Source organism: Salarias fasciatus, chromosome 20, assembly GCF_902148845.1.
Source record: "Salarias fasciatus chromosome 20, fSalaFa1.1, whole genome shotgun sequence".
NCBI lineage: Eukaryota > Metazoa > Chordata > Actinopteri > Blenniiformes > Blenniidae > Salarias > Salarias fasciatus.
In genome coordinates, this window is record NC_043764.1 from 16418762 (window position 1) to 16437646 (window position 18885).

Here is an 18885-nt window from a genome sequence, read left to right on the forward strand (position 1 = left end):
ATTCAGTCAAACCCAAACACAAGAGCACAGATTTCTATTAAACTGGGAGTGTTTGGAAAAATGGAGGAGGCTTGTGTTCCCTGTCCTGATTAATGGTGTTCTCAGTTCACTGTTAAGTGAAATTTTATCAGGGCCAAAAAGTCATAACATCCCATAAATAATTACTTCCTAGCTCACCTGAAAAGTTCTGCTATTAAAAGAGGAAAAATGGGAATCAGTGAGGAGACAGATTTCCAGATACTGTGTGTGAAATAGCCTCAGTTCTTTATACTACTACACATTTTCAGAGCCAGTCCCAGATGACCGCTGATGAAGACGGAGTGCGCTCTGGACAGCCAGCAGAAAACCCCAGATGCAGGTTTTTGAACTGTGGAGAGAAAGCAGAGAAACTACAGAGAAGAAGAGAGAAGTTTTGACAACCATGTATTTCTTTGTTTCAAGATTTCTTCTCCGGAATTAAAAACTGAAAGTGTTGCCCCCTCGAAAATCTCACCGTACACGACTCTTTACTGTGTGAGCCCTTCTGCCATTGATCACTTTCTTCGAATCCAGCAGCTTCACAGATACACTTGACACTAGAAATCAATCGGAGTTGTAAGAGGCGCATTGTAGTAACTTCAAATTGGCAGTGAAGCAATTTTTTTTGTATTGATTTTTGATACAATTGATGTTCCGGTCAGATACCGAGTAAAACCGTCAGTAGATACAACACTGATTCTGTCTTCATCCATCTTCCACAGCACTTCATCCTGTTCAGGGTGCCCGAGCCAGTTCCAGCTGAATTTGGTCGAAGGCAGTGTCCATCCTGGACAGGTCTCCAGTCCATCACAGGACAAACGGAGAGAGACAGACAAGCACAATCACTCTCATTCATATCTCGGGGCAATTTAGGGTCAACAAATAACCTCACATGCAAACTTCAGACAGGTATCTGAATGCATGACCTTCCAACCATCATTATGCCTTCGTGATTCTTTTTTCACAAAAGCAAGATAAATCAGCTCATATGCTGCAAGGAAGGAGTCAAAGCTATTTCAGATTATAGAGATGGATTGTTATTGTTCTTTATCTTGGTCTTTAGCAAATGATTTTCTTCAGTGTGTGAAGGGATACTGCAGGCTGTTCTTCTCTGGTTTGTCTATATAACCAGCACAGCACTGCTCCCAGTAACCCCCTACCTCTACCCCTGAAGCATGGGCAGATTCACACACTGCACTTTTCATTTTTGATTTTATAGTGCTTATTTTTTGTATTTTTTTTATCTTAAATACTTATTAATAATTATTTATATTTTATATTCGTTCTTTTTACTAAGTTTCAATTAGCTACTGCAACAATGCAAATTTGTTGTTTCATTAAGGTAAAGGGTTGAGAGAGGGAGAGAGAGAGAGAGAGAGAGAGAGGAATCAGCTGGATGACCTTTCGTCTCCCGGTCCTCAGGTACGGAGGAAAGGGGGCGGAGACACGCGCGCCGCCGCCGCCTCTTATCGGCCCGGTCCCGGCGTCCGGGACAACAAATGGCCGTGAACCGACGGAGGAGCCGGAGTGTGTTTCTCCCGTGTCCGCGCTGAGGCTGGTCCCCATGCTCTCAGGGTAGGCTAGCCGGGGCAGGACGCGCTCTTCTCCCCCCTTCTCCGTCCCGGCAGCCCGCGTTTCCTCCGTGTGGAAGAAGAATGGGAGAGTCCTGCTGACACCACGGAGAGATACACGCTCAGACCCGGGATGGCTGTGGACGGTAAGACCGCTCTTTATTCCTCTTTACAATAAAACTAAACCAGACACAGGAGTTCAACCACTCACAACTGCACCGCTATCCTTATAATAATAATAATAATAATAATAATAATAATAATAATAATAATAACAAAAGTCTGGCATTGTAAATAAATATGATATGGCACTATCAATATGATTTCCGTCCTCTCTCTCACATTAACTGGTATTTTCCAGATTTCACTCTCAAACTTATGAATGTCCCACACATTGACAAAGTGGGGATCAGAACCAGCTCCATCTTTCATATTCAGCCCTTCACATCACAGGGACAGTGAACAATTCTCTGTTTGCACTTGATGGTCCGTGTTTGTCATGCAGCACCTGGCTCACCTGGGCAGATCACATTCATCCTGACAATGAGGCAGCTCTCTTTGTTCTTCATTCTTTGGTTTTTCATTTATGTATTCAAATGTGAATCAAGCGGCAATGTAAGCAAAATTCTCCTGTAATTGTCTGCTCAAAAAGAAAAGGCTTGAATTGTGGTTTATAACGTGGGAAAAAATGTTTAAAATGTGTATGTCCACATGTATAAAGGGATTATTTCTCATTATATCATGCATAGATGTGTTGCATGTTTTTCCTTGATGTTTCTCAGTAGAATGAATGTGTTCTTGCTAATTAGTATTCACTTGCAAAGGTCAGAAATGGACATGGTGACAGTAAAAAAATGTTATTATTAAAATCTTTGCTTGAAAAACACTGTTTATGTTGAGTATTAAGCTAATTCCAGAATAAACCTTTGAGAGTTGAACTTCTGAATTTTACCCAGATCTTCAAAACCCCCAAAATGTCTTCAGAAATCCAGCTTTTTAACTAACGAGGGCATATTTCATATGACCTCAGCTTTAAACAAACATTGTTTTTAAGGCTTCAGAAGCAGCTTTCTCCATTTCCTCTTGCATAAGTGAACAAAACAAATTATGTTGAGCATAAAACGCTCTCCGGTGCTTTTTTTCGTGTGGTTTGTAACATCGTTGTTGTTGTTCTGCTATTTCCTGGCTTGGACTTGGCTGGCTGGTGTCTGCTTCAGGCGAACTAACTTAAGTGAAGTATAATCAGAGCCTCTCTCTGCTCAAGGGCAATGCTGTGTGTGAGAGCATCCGTGTGGTGCCAAGTGTGTTTTCCATCTGTCCTCTGTCGACTGAAGCAGGTTAGCTCTTCATTAGCATGGCTGCAGGTAAGAGGCTCAGTCAGATATGCATATGTGCCTCGTGACACATTGGACTATCTATAATTAATCCATAGTTTACTTAAGCATCATTAATTTACCCGCAGCCCCGGGCGTTGATGCCACCCTGACAGTGTGCAGTGCCACTTAAACTTTAATGAGTGTTGGTCCAAAAAAGACTGTGTTGCCGTTTAAAGACACACACAGAGCTCACTGTATGACCAGCGGAGGAGGTCAGTATGTGGGTATTCTCACTTGCACATAGGAGCAAAGATATTTCCACAAAAATGAATTTTCTGTGATTTTATTTTATGAAAAAGTTTTGCTCTGTTTCAGAAAATTTGCATCCAGAATTAGGTAATATTGTAAACAGTTTAGTGTCAGACTTTGATTAAGGATTCGTGGTTTATAATATTTGCATTGATTTCCATTTACCAGGAGGTTGCAGAGCTATTGTTACATAGGCTGTCAGCTGCAAGCATGTGATCAGTTACAAGAGATGATCTGCATTTTAAATGGTACCATAGACCTTTTTTTTCCCTCATCCTCATGTAAATTGCTGACAGAATTACATTTTCCTTCTTGTAGCCGGCTGCACTGCGAGTCACGCTATGTAATTATGTTCCTCATGTTTGGCAATTGTGATAGGATGAAATCCATCAGACGTTTGCTTAAACCGAGCAAGACATGTGGCTGTATTGTCATATCGGCGATAAGCAGCCATTGAAACCGTGCTTGTGGCTGCTGTGCTGTTCAGTACACTTTGTTCAGGTGTATTCTGTCTTGTCCGGAGGTGAGAGCTGCAGACGGGCTGACCCAGCGTCTGTTTTACCAGCAAGCAAGTCCGACACAGCTCAGCATCTGAGTATCGAAACATTCCTACCACTCCAGAGAAAACCAGGGTAGCTTCTATCTAATAGAGCACACACAATAAGCGGCGGAGGAAAAAAAAAAAAAAGCAACAAGCCATGCTCACCACCAACCCGACAGGCTCACACGGAGACAAGCATGCAGCTGAATCAGAATCTAAAAACAACTCGTTTATTTATCTCAGCTCCCACATCTATCTGTGGGACTGTCAGCAGACACTCCACTGTAGGAGGGTTGATGTTGTCTGTTTGCTGCCGTCATGATGGACAAACCGCCAAGAACAGAAATATGTGCATGGCAGATTTCTCCCCATTAATACAGATACTACAGGTATCGCTCCCTTAAAGGACACTAACAAAAGAGTAAACTATGAATTGTAAGTGCCGCGCGTCTGTCAGAAAAAACATGATTGTTGACATTTCAGGAGCGATTTTACCACCAGCCTGTACCTATGTCATGCTGAATTATGCTGTTAACCCTCACCCGTATGGTTAACCCCTTCCTCAAAACCCCCACCGTACATAAACACTCTTGTTTTCCCGATGGGATCACTTGGGTGCGTGGTCATTCATCTGTAAAATAATTGGCTCTTTCCAGTCCTGCTATAAAGATTCCAGTCTTTACAGGCTCTCTACATGTGTGTGTGTTTGTGCTTGTGTGTGTGAGAACATATGAAATGGGGGGGGATACGGCACCCCAGTGGATGGGATGGGGGAGGAGAAGTGTCAGTTTAAACAAATAAATAAACCGTTTGTTGTTTTCCTGGCGTTTGTTGCGTCGCCTGCTGGAAGCAGCCTCCATTTGGTGCATTTTGGCGCTGCGGCCAAATGTGCTCCGCGCCCCTGTAGGTAAATAACGTGGTAATGGTGTATCAACCACCTCAGCTGCAGTCACTCAGTGGGGTCATACAGCAGTTTAATGTGTGTGTGCATGACAGGAAGCGTGCAGGCTGTTGACCTTGTTCTCCTGTCCGTCATCATCCCGGCTTCCTCGCAGCAGGGAGCGCGTCACTCAGTCTAAAGCACCAAGAATCCTCTTCAGCACACACACACACACACACACACACACACACACACACATATCCATCCATCATCGGCTCTCTGATCCACCGCTGCACCTGGCCCGAGCCCGTGTGGATTTTGGCGAGCAGGGCAAAGACTGAAGCAAATGGAGTGAGAAAGAGGACATTGAGGGATGAGTTTGTCTAAACTGGTAGCTTGAAAGGAATTACTCAAACGCATTAACAACATCCTTAAAAAATGTTTCTGAGCGGCTCTGACCGCTGGAAGATACGTTTTTCTCATTGCTCTTTAGCGAGGCTCAGTTTGGGTCAAAGATTCATCTGGTTCTTAAAATGTTGCATCCATCAGAGTGATTTCTGAACCCACAACTGTTGCTGGAATAAATTTGAGGTTTCCAACATTCAGACCAGCTGTTGACAAGTTGCCGATTAGATTATCTGAAACGCTGAAGAGGTCAAACCACAAATCGGCGAGCCTGAAAGGTTATTAATCTGTCCTCATTGGAGAAAATCCTAATTGAGTTGAACCAGTGTCACTATTTTTTTTTATCTTCAATATGCCAAACTTGCTTATAATTTTTATAGCTTACCTGTTTGTCCAGCCAAAAAAAGTACACCTGCTAATAAACATGCAAAATAGTGTGACTACCAACGTGCTTTCTACTCTGTGCAGTGCATTCCTGTAACTTCTTTGCAATCAAAAGATCAGATTTCATATAAATTAATTGAATGTATGGCACAGAACTTAGGGTATTCATTCATTGAAGAAAAACAGTTTTGAGATGGTCATTCCAGCAGCAGCACATGATTAGGATGATCAATTAACTTAATCTGCACCTGTTGGGATGCAGTCATACTTGGAGAAAGGAAACGTAAGAACAAGGACAATATACTTTCCCTGATCCCATTCATTAATTTGGTGTGAATAAGGTCGTTTTCTGAGGTTATTTCATTAGGACTCAGATATCCATTAGAGGGATCCTGTTGATGGACAACGTTTTCAATGAGTTATTGATTTAATGGATTTGTCAAGTGTTCCTATCACACCAACCGCCAACCGTTTTAACCTATGACCCAGTGTGTGGGACGAGGATGAGTTAGTGGATAAACATTTCTGGTCTGATTATTGGGCTTTGGGAGAATGATGGGATTGTAAAACAAGAGAAGCCTTCAGTGTCTATATGAGCAGTGATTTATCACGAGGAAACTGGTGGATTTTGAAGCCTCACATGTCCTGTTCCCTAACTAGCCCTCTGCATATGACAAGATCTCACCTTTTCGATCAACCGTCCTTGTCTTAGGTCCAACTTTTTGCCCCCATATCCCCCTCCATGGTCCCCCTTTATTCCTTCCTCTTCCTGAATTAGAGAGCGCACAGGCCCATATCCAATTTCTTTCCTTTAATTAGCCTTCTGCACACAGAGTCGGATCAGGGGAGAGGAACTGAAAGGGTGTCGGGACGGAAGAAAAAGATGTAATTTTTCTGAAGCATTGGGCTAATTAGAGATAATTTCATACAGGGGTTGTATCCCTCGTGTATCACACTGTTGTTACTTACTGACTCCGAACCTATAAACCCAATAACTCTCTTTCCCTTCTTCTCCTCGTATTCCTCATATGCTTAATCAATTCGATCAGTGGTTTTGGCAATTCAGATAAAGCTTTAGTGTAGTTTTATTTTCAACTATAATTATAGAAGAAGAGTTGTAATGACTCCATTCACCATTTAGGAAGATTGTCCTCTGTAGGTCCTCGTTATTACCATCTGTCCCGAGAAAATGAGATGGCAGCAAACGTGATGAGTCCGTGTTCCTCTAATATCTTTGTGTCCTCCACTTCATCCTTGGCCAGATGTCTTTCAGCCCGCAGTTTCAAGGAGAGCAGTCAACCTCTTCCCCCGCTCGCCATCCTTCCCATTAGAGTTTGCTAAACAAACAGTCTAATTAAGTGTGGCCTTGTGTGATAGGCTAAGCTCGGAGCTTTTCACTCATTGTTAATAGGCCGGCCTGCTCCTCCTACCAAGTGCCGGGGGGTCAGCGGAGCCCGCGGTGCAGACCGTCCATTAAAACCAAATGGCTAATGGCTCCGGCTACACCCTAACAAGGCATACATCCTTTGCACGTACGGGAGCACCAGTCACGTTCAGCCACTCGAAAAGCAATTACATTACTGGCAGCAATCTGGTAGCATGATCTGTGTCAGGTTTCATCTGCATGTGCGGAAGTTTCTATGCATATATTAAACCGGCGAAGTGTGTGTTTGTGGAACTTTGAAATTGAACATGCGTTCGAGACTTATTCCGTTCATCATTTCAGCTCCTTCCGAAAGAAGAAATCAATTTTTGCTTTCGGTCTTTCTCTCTTATCAGACTCTTCAGTTCTTTTCTCCCTCGTCATGCCGCAGACTATATTTCACCTTTTTTTTAATCGACATACCTCCATGTGCTTTACTTACTCTTCTTCTTACTTTTGTCCACGTTTTATGCCTTTCTCTCCCCTTTTCCGCTTCGTTCCCTGATGGGCTTTATTACAAAGTATCAGTGAATATACAGCTCTGACAGAATATGGCTTCCTCCGGCTACCACAGCGCTGCTCCAATGGGCCCTCAATTCACCATGTCAATATGCAGCCAAGTGTCAGCGTGTCAGCTCCACGGCCAAGGTGAGGAGGAGGAGGAGGAGCGGGAGGAGGAAGAGGAGTTGCTTAAACGTAGCTCAGAGTGACTTGTCTTAACCTCCACAAGTACCATGCTTCATGTGTTTTCTTACATATGTATGACTTTCTTGAATACTTTCCACATTCCCACTTTCTGAACATTCGTGCCTGTTTGTATTCTGTCTTGCCATTTCCATCTGCCATCTCACTGGAGTTGCATTTAAAAAAAAAAAAAAAAGCCCCTCCCCATTCACATCCTTCCCACAATCCTTTGCATGCTCATTGAACATGTGACATTTTCACTTCACAAACTTTCCCCTCCTTTTTTTTTTTCCCCTCCCACGCTCAGACAGCCCAAGGGAAGCTCTGGCTGATGTAAAAGCCATATGGCACTATCAAAAAGTGTCTCAAGCCATTGAAAAATACACTTTACAGATATTTATAATGTACTCAGACATACAGGATATTTGTGAGAAGCTTAAACTTACATGTATATGTTTGCATGTACATGTAATCTGATTTTCTACCATGGTCATAAATAAGAAGTGAGGTTAGTGTCACAGTGCAGAAGATGTCCTGAAGACTGCAGAGAGTTCATTTTTAGTCTGGACGTAACCTGCTACCTCACAGGCCCTTTCCTCACTTCCTATTTAATGATTCATTCTCAGAATGAGATTGCATTTATGTCTTGTAAAACAGATTTTTTTTGTATATATATGGACCTCCAGAACCGTTTTCCTCAATTTAACTTGTTGTGAAAGCTTCAAAATTCCTTTTCCTACAAATTTTCTAGTCTTTTGTGGCTCCAGCCCTTCACTTTGCTTCCTCTGCATCAGATTGTGGGAACTCTGTTCGTCGCTCTCCGCACGCTTTGTGTACAATAGCACTCTTGAGTGTCTGCACCCTTTTGACCTGATTTAGTTTTAATCCACTGAGACATGCGGCTGTTGTACGTTATCCGTAGATTAGGATGGATTTGTCTCGTAAGAGTGGGAGATAGAGGCAGCTGGATGTGATTGCCTGAGTGCTGTGCTGGTCGTAGAGGTCGTGGGACTAAAAGACCGAGAGCTCCTGAAGCAGTAGTCACTGAAATGCGTTTGACTTTGTTGAAGCACCTGCAATGATGTAAGACTTGTGCAGATTTTGACAGTTGCTCGAAGGCATAAGCAGCAGTTAAAAAATCTCAGTCCCTAAAAAACATCTTTCCTCTCTTTCTACTTCATGCGGTCTTGTCCTCCAGTCCTGTTGTGATGCTTTTATAGAAGTTGATTCCAGAAATAGCTGTTACATTAAACAAGGGATGACAGACGTTAAAGTGGAAACACGACTCAAGTATTGTCGCGGGAGGCAGCTGAGGTTACAGAGCTGTCGGTCAGAGTTAGTGGGGGCGGGCTCTAAGCTGTCATCCCAGTGGTTCGGTCTCGCCCTGCATATCAGGTCACTGGTGCTCTGCAGCCTCAGAGCTCAAACTGCATAGACATACATGGTTTTTGTGCACTGTTGCACATTTTTGCACTGGTGCGCTGAGTCATCGGCTGTGGGGCAAAGAAAGATTTACAGCCGAGGAAAAAAGAAAACTGACTCCAGTCATGAATCATGTCTGTGATAAAGTCTGTGAATTCAGTAGATGGAAGTGGATTTGAAAATGGATCACAAGTGGTGTAAAAGATTTTTGATAAATTAAAAGCTGGTTTATTGGGCACCTCAATGGTCTAGTAAAGTCGTCAATATGTGCTAAAGGTTTCCAAGTGGAATAATTCTAACCCTTGATAGGAGACTCATTAAACTACTTGGGAATTTAATCCCTCAAGAGTTCTTAAAAGTAAAAAAAAAAAAAGTCTAAGTGTGCTTTCAGATTGAAATCAGTATCTTTATCTGCCATTTATATCTCCAAAAACCGTTAGAAACAGGTTCACATCACACACACTTAACCATTTTCCAGAGATTGCCTGCACACTACCAAGTCCTGCTGTACTACAATGTAGCTGCTTCCTACAGGCAATCCTAAATATGACTTATCAGATGGAAAAAACCACCACGTCCATTAGACAAGGGGAAATGAGGATTATTGGTGAGTCACTCTCATAAATGACATAATAAAGCTTTTCTTTCTCGTCCCATTACATTTAAAATGACCTTAGTCCACAATCGGGAAGCGCATTAATACAAATGGATGTAATGGTTCAGACATGGGTTAGTGTAAAGTGGGTGCTTATATATTAATGCCCCATTGTTAACATGATATATCTCAGGGAAAATTAGTGCGCTTTAGTTTGTGTATGTCATTGTGTGCGAATCTCTGCGACGTCTGACTATCTGGGTGATAATAAGGGAACGGCTCAGTGGAGTGGAAAAGAGAGGAGAAACTGGAGCTAGTTTGCCTCATCAGTGTTGGAACGCAATTACTAAAACCACTGTGACACACACCATGAGATATGCCAGTGTCAGCGTTAACAAGAAATCAGACACACACACACACACACACACATACGCGCTAAGATTGATTAATTGGTCGGCTTCTCAGAAAAGCCCAGAGCAGTCTCTGCTTCACTCGGAAACATCTGGCATCATTAGAAGTCAACATTTGGGGAAGTTATCAATAGAGAACTAATAAGTGTTTGGAAACTCCACGCTGACGGAGGTCTGTTTTTCATTAGCCTGAAGACAAATGAAAGGATACCTTTGAAAGACAGATTCGCACAACATTTACTATCGTAGCTCTGACTGCTGGCTTGCACAGGCTCTTTCTAATTGGGGCTCACTCTCTATAAAATACAACATTAATGTTTCATCTCGCTTTTAAAAAGGTTTACAACTAACAAAGGTTTCAGCAGTGTTTCATCTTTGATGGTTGTAATTAGTCTTTAAATATAAAAGTGAAACATTTGCTGGGTATTTTTGCCTGCGGGCACCTCTCAACTTTGCAAAGAGGTTTTATGTGAGCTGCTGGTAGTTAAAAAGCACAATCAGAGCTTCTGTCCTGAGTTTTCTTAAGTTTAGGTTTATATTTAAGGCTTGGATGTGACGATAATGCAGAGGTAGCGGAAATGGATGCTGTACATTCCCTCTGCTGCACCTTTAGCTTTGGACAAGCATTGGAGAGTAGCTAATGAGGAAAATAAATGGTCTGAGGTGACGTTTGAATGTCCTGATTACTGACCTCACGAAGACCGCTTTTACATGTCAACGTTTTCATCTTAAACAAGGGGGGAACTCAGCTTTCTGAAAATGCTAAGGCTTAATTTTCATTTCATCCTTTTCTGGGACTTGGTAGCTTTATAGCTGGGAGTTTCTCGTAAGAGCAATCCGACTTTGTCGTCTGTGTGTACACAAATGTTCATCTACTCAGTGTTCATGTGGTTTCAGTCACAAAAAAACAACAGCATCCCTTAGTGGCCCTCCAGGAAAACTGCATTGTTTTCAACGTCTCTGTTGTTGTCGTGTAAACAGGCATCTTTTTCAAAGCATTGTGGTGGAAACGCGAAATCTTTCTGAAACGAAAGCACAAAAACAATGCCTTTTCACTGAAACGATGTAAACGGGGCCTCAGAGAGGCAGTCTGCTGCTAACCGATGGGCACATTCAGAGTTTTGGCTTTACTTTACCACACATTGCAATCACAGATAAAATTAATCCAGTGGGCAATCATGTGGTTCTTACAGCACCATGGTTTTTATTTCTTTGCTCCGGACCAAAATAAAGTCAATTCCATTTTACTTGTGGGTAGAGATGCTCGGAAGGGTTGTGCATGCTTTTTAAACGGTCTTGAATGTTATGTAACATTTGGTCTGTAATTTAACCAACTGAAAATCCACAGGGATTTCTAACTGTTCGCTGCTGCTTTTAGTATGTATTATTAAAGTTTAAGAGCCGGTAGGCAAGCCAAATACAATAATATGTGTATAATCAGTAAAAAAAAAAACAGTGCTTTTTCCATTGATATGTTCCCTTTAAAACAAGTCACGAGTCAGTTTTAAGAAGGGGTAGAAAGCAGAGATCTCTGTGTTGAAATGTAGGGAGTCACAGTGAAATGTCAGCAGAAAAATGAATACTAAAGTACACATACATGAATATCTACTTAAGCGCAGAAAAAGCACATAACAAAGACAAATGTGCACTGGTGTAAATTTCCTCACATGCAATGTATGTATTTCCAGAGGAAGGGGAGGAGGAAATGTTCCCCGGGGGTCTTTTGGCCTGGACATGAAGCTCCCGCTGTGACTTTATGTGTACTGATGACTGTGTTTGTCTGCAAACGTGCATGAACGCTACCAGAGAGCCTCGCCGCTCCTCCCAAACTGCCCCCTTTGTGCCAGCAGCTGTCGACTGCTTTACCTGACAACGCAGCCTCGGGAAACCACGCCAGCGCGAGTGCGTGTGTGTGTCTGCGTGTGCAGAGCGGCAGTAATTGGCATGTCCATCTGACTGAAAGGCCCGGGCGAAGTGGCAGTGCAGGAGTGGAGCTGATAACATGGCAATTAAGCCGGGAGAGACAGACCCCCAATCAACACGGCGGGGTGCTTACAGACTTACTGAGACAGGTGGGACCACTGGAGCTGGATACTGAGACAAGCGGAGCTGCTGAGTGCCCCCAGGTGGGAGCTAATTTGTCTTGCCGCTGGACTGAAAACAAGCGGGCTGCAGAAGGCCTTGTACCAAACACTGCAGCCGGTGCTGAGCCCACATGACGCTCACAGGCCTTCAGAGGACACCTGCTGCTTCCGCTGCGTCCTTTCGATCCACAAACTGCACGATTTACACACTAAAAAAAGAGTCCTGGCAAACTTTGGGGTTTATGGCTTCCTGTGCTTGTCGAGATAACGTGCAGCGGAAACAGAGCATCTTAATTTTATGTCGGAGTTTGATGGTTTTCTTTCCTGAGGCGGTGCAGAGTCTCCTCTCAGCCGTCTCAGTGGTTTTGCCAGGGCCATACGGCGTGGCCCCCTGCCACAGCCCCGGCGTCCTGCAGCCACCTTTCTTCTTTGTTCGCTCGCCCCTCCGGGAAAGATTAGAGGAGTTCTCCTGGATCACATCACACAGGAGTGCAACAAACTTTAAAACCTTCAAAGCTCTGAGTTATATTTCAGCTGGGTGACAGAAATGGTGCCACCATCATCACCACTGCTGCTGAGTTTCTAATCATTCATGCTGCTTGCGAATCTACAAACTCTGTCTGAGATTTTCACTCCCCGCCTGTCTATCTCAGCTTCACATTCATTGGCACATTTTTCTTTTCTCTCTGCTGTGCTCTTTTTTTTCTTCTTCTTCTTCTTTCTGTCTGTTTACCTCTCAGCTTCTGCAGAGCTTTAACTTTTATCTTTTCTTTCCACCGGCCCTCCATCCATCCTCTGAGCCTCTCCTCTCGTCTTCTTTATTCCTCTTCATCTCCTTTCACACCCTCATCCTGGCCTCTTTGTGTCAGTGCAGGCCCGGTGTATAGATTATCAACTAACCCTTCACAATGGTCATTTATTCACTTCATTGTTTGCAAGCCTCTCCGTGTTCAATAACCTCCATGTTTGTTTATGCAAATATGTGTGTGCATGTGTTTGCACATTCTGTGTGATCGACCGGGGTTCCTTACCACGCTGCGCCGCTCAGACATTTCTTTGCTAACATGTCACAGAGGTCAGTGAGCAATGACATGCAACGCAAACGAAGTGGGCTACTTGTGTGACTGTAGTGGTTTAAGGACAGTCGATAAAGTATTGAGCACTGAAACCCCCCTCGACATCGAGCCGGGCTGCAGTGTGAGTGCAGCACATTGATTCACAAACTGCATGTGACAATCGGAAATAAGTGTGGTTCACTCTCACCACGGCGTCCGCATGTACGAGCGCAAACTTCCTTCTCGGATCGCTCCGCAAAGAGTTCTCATGTGGCGGCACGAAGTGCTGATTTATCTATGATCGGCAGGCAGACCCTGGTGGACCCCTGGAGGACGGCCTTTCAGGTCATCACTGAAGGTAACCTGTCAACATTTTCACGTCTAAACAGCTTCTCTGATTTCATTTCACTCAGTTGTAAAAGCTGTTTGGGATTCATTAGTAAACCATCTGGCTCTTGGTTCCAAACAATTGACTTAAATTGCTCTTGAAATGAAAAGATAATGTTTTGATATTGGAATGAATGCATTTATTCTTTGTGTCTTTGTGTCATGACCTGTTAAATTACTCATTTCCTGTGGCTTTTATCAAGGGAATAGTGCGAAGTTTCAAGGAGTATTTCAGGGCTTCAGCATTTTGTATCCAAACACCCGTTATTCTACTCATACAGAATGTTTTTTTTCCCCACTCAGGGGAACAGCTGTAAACAAACACTAAATATTTTAATGGCAAATTGTGTCCAAGCTGAGAAGTTATGTTATTTCGTTTCCAACACTATTTGGGTTTCTTTCTAGGAGCATACAGATGAGAGCTGTGTACATGACAAGCAAACTGTGAAGGCATTTCTGACAGCAGCAGCATGTAGTGAGAATCGGAAAGCCGAGGAACAGTGCGTTATTTTGTGTGACAGCCCAAATAACTGTTATTACACATCCAACGGCAACATAATGCTGTTATCCTCACACTTTTACTGCACTCAAACATCTGATGTTGAGTTGTCAGGATCTGCAAAGTGTGAAATTTTTAGATAGGATGAGCTCCCATCTGCTTCAGGATGCCGCCCCATGTGAATGTGAAACATTTCTTGATGCATATTAAGTTATCTTCTGCCTGCCTGACCTTTTCATGTCATTTTTCCCATTTTATGCTCTGTCCCACTCCCCTCAATTCATTAGCATCCTCTAATCAGGCAAATTCAGATCAATTTGTCCAAGCTGTTGATGTGATCTGCATGATACCGGCGTGGTGACGGTGTGCAGAGAGACTGATCATGTGACTACCCCCATTAGTTAGGCAGGCATTTTCTGTAATTAGTCGATATCTCATGAACTGGAGCGTGCACGTACAAACAGTTACAGTATGCCCTTGAAAATGCATCTATGATTATAATGTAGACTGTTTCTGCATACAGCCTGTCTGCTGGAGCTGATGTTACTCTCCTGCATGTGAGGGCTGCATTAGGGTCATGGTGATATATAACATACAATCTACATGCAATCTACACACAGTCCTTTGCAGCAGCTCTGCCGTGAATTCTGCCTCTGCAAAGGCAACCTTATTCACTTTTTCTTGAGATCATTTCATTCCTTTTGAGGGAATAGTTTGGACCAGTGGTATCAAATCAAGATGCAGTCCTATAATATTCGCTTTCTCATTTATGTTAATGGATGTTGGAATGTCGTGCTTGGCACAAAGGTCAGTGTAAGCCTCTTTGCTTCTGACCCCGCTGTGGTTTGCCCATCTGACTAAATAGCATTTGTGCAGAAAGTTCTTCTTGGTGGCACATCGCTGTGCTGATATAAATCACCAAATCCACCAAATCCTCCAAATACTGAAAAATGACAGTTTGTGCAAGTCTCACTTATGCAAATTTGAGAAGGTGAAAGGAAATAATTTGGTTAAAAAGTGCAGAGGGTTGTTAGGTTGTTTGCTTGTTTACTTGTTATCAGGTCTGATAAAACACAACCATTTTATTCTTGTGAAGTTGACAGACCCCAATTAAAATAACAAACAGTAATTAAAAAAAACATGTTTAATATTAGCTACCCAAAATAAAACATCCTCTGATCTTATCTCCAACACTAACATTAGTTCAACAAACCTCTTCTGCTTTCCAGGGTGAATCTGGAGGAAACTCAGGGACGAGATCATCTAACAGTCTAACTTTACATTTCCACATTTCAAAGCAGAACATGTGTTTCATTCTTTTCCCCTGACTTACTGAGCTGTAGGGCTTCCTCCCTCCTCATTTGATACTCCTACATGCTTTCTTTTGAGGCGCCGGATCATTACCGTTGTACTGCTGCCACGCAGTGTTTGCAGGGTTTGCATGTTAAACTGCTCCCGTCCTGTAGGAATGGAAATTCTTTTTCATTTTTTAAGGAAGAAAACTAGAAATCTGGCTCTTCTGCTCATGTTCTGCTCAGATGTTGAAATGTGAATTAAATCACTCCTTGGCATGAGTTGCCAACACATTTAATAAAACATTCTTATTTATATAACTGATTCAGAATTGCAGTTTTGACAGACTGTTAGAAAATAAGTCAGTAATTTCTGTTAATAAGTACGTTCAAGCTGTTGCTTACATGTTGAGTGAATATGTCAAGAAAAACATTTATAGCCTTATTTTTTGAAGCACAATATAAAAAAACAAAGAAACACTTCCTGCCTTGTCATGTGACTAAATGAGATGCAAATGGATTTATCAAATCTCACAAAACAAACTACTACAGACAGCCGAGGTTCTGAAATGAGTCTTTATTTTAACTGCAGTAGCTTTGAGTTGATTCACTTACTGCAAAGAGTTTTCATACTTCTTAAAGCATCATGAAAAAGCAGGCAGTCATATCTATAATCACAGAATTATTTCTGCAGATATGACTTCTGTTGTGGTTGTCTTTTGGTAGTTTAGATTTTAATTTGGGGACTTAATGAATTAATCAGCAGCTGAACATGAATACAGTTCAATGTTGGCGCTTTTGTTTTAGTATTTACCACTTTATCGTTGCCAACAGAAAGTGAAAGGAAGAGTATAAATTATGTATTGCCAACCTAATTTTTTAAAATTGATTTCAACATGTAGTCACAATAATATTCCTTGTTATGAAATCTTTTACCTTAATGTGTAACTAATGCAGCTCTTTTGGCAGTCTGTGCAGACAATATTCAGATTTATAGCAGAGGGTTTCGGAGCGTATATTACCCACATGGTGTTAAGTCTTGAGCTTGAGTGTTGGGGTCGGAATGTGAATCGTGAGACGTGGAATGTGGTGTAACAACTACTTCATTCTTCCAGTCTGTCATGCAAGCTGAAATTTCCTTCTGACTGCAGAAACACTTATACTGTAATTATTTCTGATGGTATGTTTGAATATCCCTGAAGCAGAATACACACAGCACAGATCTGGAGTACTTCACAAACCAAAACAGTAGACGTTGGGGAAAGTTTACATGAAGAGAAACTCATTGATCTTGTCTGTTTACTGGTTTGGATCACACCTCACATCCTTTTGCTCAACCTCATCTGCTCCTCATTGTCCTTCGTCCGCCTCCTTCCTCCTCTGACATTCACTGTGGATTATTGATCGTCAGAGAGATCTAATCTGTCTCGCCGTATCATCATGGGCAGACTTTTTGCTGTGAAGGAGAGAAAACAACAGATACTCAAGATTCTGTAGACCCGTCTTTCAGTTCTTCACTCCTTCAGTAATTCTCAGTAATCCTTCACTAATTAATATTTATCTCTAAGTGACACATTTTCTCCTCTTTTCTTGTATTATGGCTTATTTTGTAGGTTTCCCAGACTGTCATTTTTATTTGTCTGAGGTGTCATCCCTTCATCCTCTGTGGAGGTCATGACCGTGCCATTCCCCTGGATCTCCTCTGCTGTGTCGTTCCTCTGTACCATTTTCCTGTGAGAAACATGTAGTGAACAGAAGTAGATATGACAGCCAGTGGCCTCAAGTCGCCGGGTTAGGTGGACCGTGTCTGTCTGTGTTTTATCTAAAGCGATCTGTAATTGTATGTTCTCTGACACGGTGATGGATAATCAATAGTTCTGTCCATCTCCGTGGAAGTGCGGTGGGGACTCCAGTTAGGGAATTAAAGTCATCCTGTCCTCAGAGCTGGGCCTTTTTTTTTTTTTTCCCCTTCGCAGCACTGCCTACAGACAGGAAGTCAAGGTCAGCCTGGTATTTCTTCTACCAGCTTTTGTTCTCTGTTATGTTAAGAAAGTGCCTGGCTCTCCGTATCATAATCATAAAAGAAAGGCCAGCTCTACCTGCCTTCTGGGTTCCTCTTTGCATTAGTTGCCCTTAGTTTGAATCCAGAATGAAGCCCGTATGCACATGACTGCATATATAGCCCTTCTCTGCATTTACGTCCACTGGACTAAACAATTGCAGACAGGGGTGATACAGATGTGTGAATAAGCGAGTCCACATGCTGGCATTGTGCATCACGTCCATGTATGCATGAGCATCCCTAACGCACACAGTCGTACGCACAGATCTCGTTGGCATTCCCGCCGCCTATGTCCTGATGAGGGTTGGAGTCTGCGTTGTGGGTGTCCATTGTTTACTTCCATTTCCCTGTTTGCGCGTTCCCATGACACTGATCGTTTGTGAGAGGTAAACCTCAGCCCCAGCCTCGGCGACAATGTCTCATGTCAGAGAGGATAATAGACTGCAATGCATCATGGGAGATACCCCTGGGGTCCTGCATGGGTTTTATATTTATTTTTAAAGCTGCAACCAAATTCTTCTCCCGTGCTTTAAAATAGAGTAATTTCATGCCTCATTCCTGGGGTTAAATCCGAGTCTGGTGGAGTGGAAGAGTCGTAAATAGACCCTCACTTTACGCCTGGACTCTATGGTACCAACAAATCGGGATCATTGGTAAATGTAGTAGAGTTGGCAGCGTTGGTCTGGTCAGCGCTATATTTAGGAATTGAGATTTAATGTGTTTTACAGGCATGAAATCACTGCGTGATGAAGTTTACTACCTTGAAGATTACAAAGAAATGAGGGGGACTGGGATTTTTTTTCTTTCCTCTATTATAAAGCCTGGACTACAAATAGTAAATGTTATCTTCGCGTTGAATAAGCGGCGCATGGTGAGGAGGGGACTGATGCCAGTAACATGCTGCTGAAGTGCAGCATATCGGCCTCTCTGGAACGCCTTAAATCCGGTGGCTCAACCAAAAAAACTCACCTCATTTTCAATGCGAGGAGATCAAGCAAACACACACATGCAGAAATGGACCTGAAAGTTGGTGCCAAGGTTATGCAAAAAAATCCAACTTCTACAAAAAGCCTACACAGCAAAATAGTACCCAATGGCTAATTTAGATGGTCCCTTTTGCAGTCAAATGAGTAATGTTCGGTGATGCCATGTTAATCTACTGAGGGATTTGGCTTGGAACGACCTTCCAGGGTGCCGTACCTAAGAGCTTAATTACCTTTTCAAAAGGGAATACCTCCGAGATTTAGCAGCCGCTCTGCACAGCAGATATGCTGCTCAGTCAAGAGGAGGTGATATGAGGTTACACTTCACTGGGCTGAGTCGTATTGACCTATCTACCCTCTGCTCACACACACACACACGCACACGCAAACACCTGTCTGACACTTTGCCCTTGATTCTGGCACATCTACCACAACTGTTCTTCCTTTCCTCTGTGGGCTTGAGATTTGATGTAGAGAGTCCCCTATGAAAAAAAACCTACTCTATCATCTGATATCTAATTTCTTTTTCATCAACTTACTGCTGCTCATAAGACACATATCATAC

General features: G+C 42.7%; 1 protein-coding gene across 2 annotated transcripts in view; it reads left to right on the forward strand.

Annotated features, from left to right (window-relative positions):
- The first annotated feature begins 1497 nt into the window (after positions 1 to 1497).
- samd10b (sterile alpha motif domain containing 10b) overlaps positions 1498 to 18885 on the forward strand; it is a 45748-nt gene continuing 28360 nt past the window's right edge. The window contains exon 1 of one of the 2 annotated variants that reach the window (XM_030117858.1): positions 1498 to 1735. In XM_030117858.1, the coding sequence (XP_029973718.1) occupies positions 1723 to 1735 (13 nt within the window). In that variant the 5' untranslated portion in view covers positions 1498 to 1722. Of the gene's footprint in view, positions 1736 to 13350; positions 13456 to 18885 lie in introns of those variants that run through there. The other variant, XM_030117859.1, reaches the window with a different exon arrangement.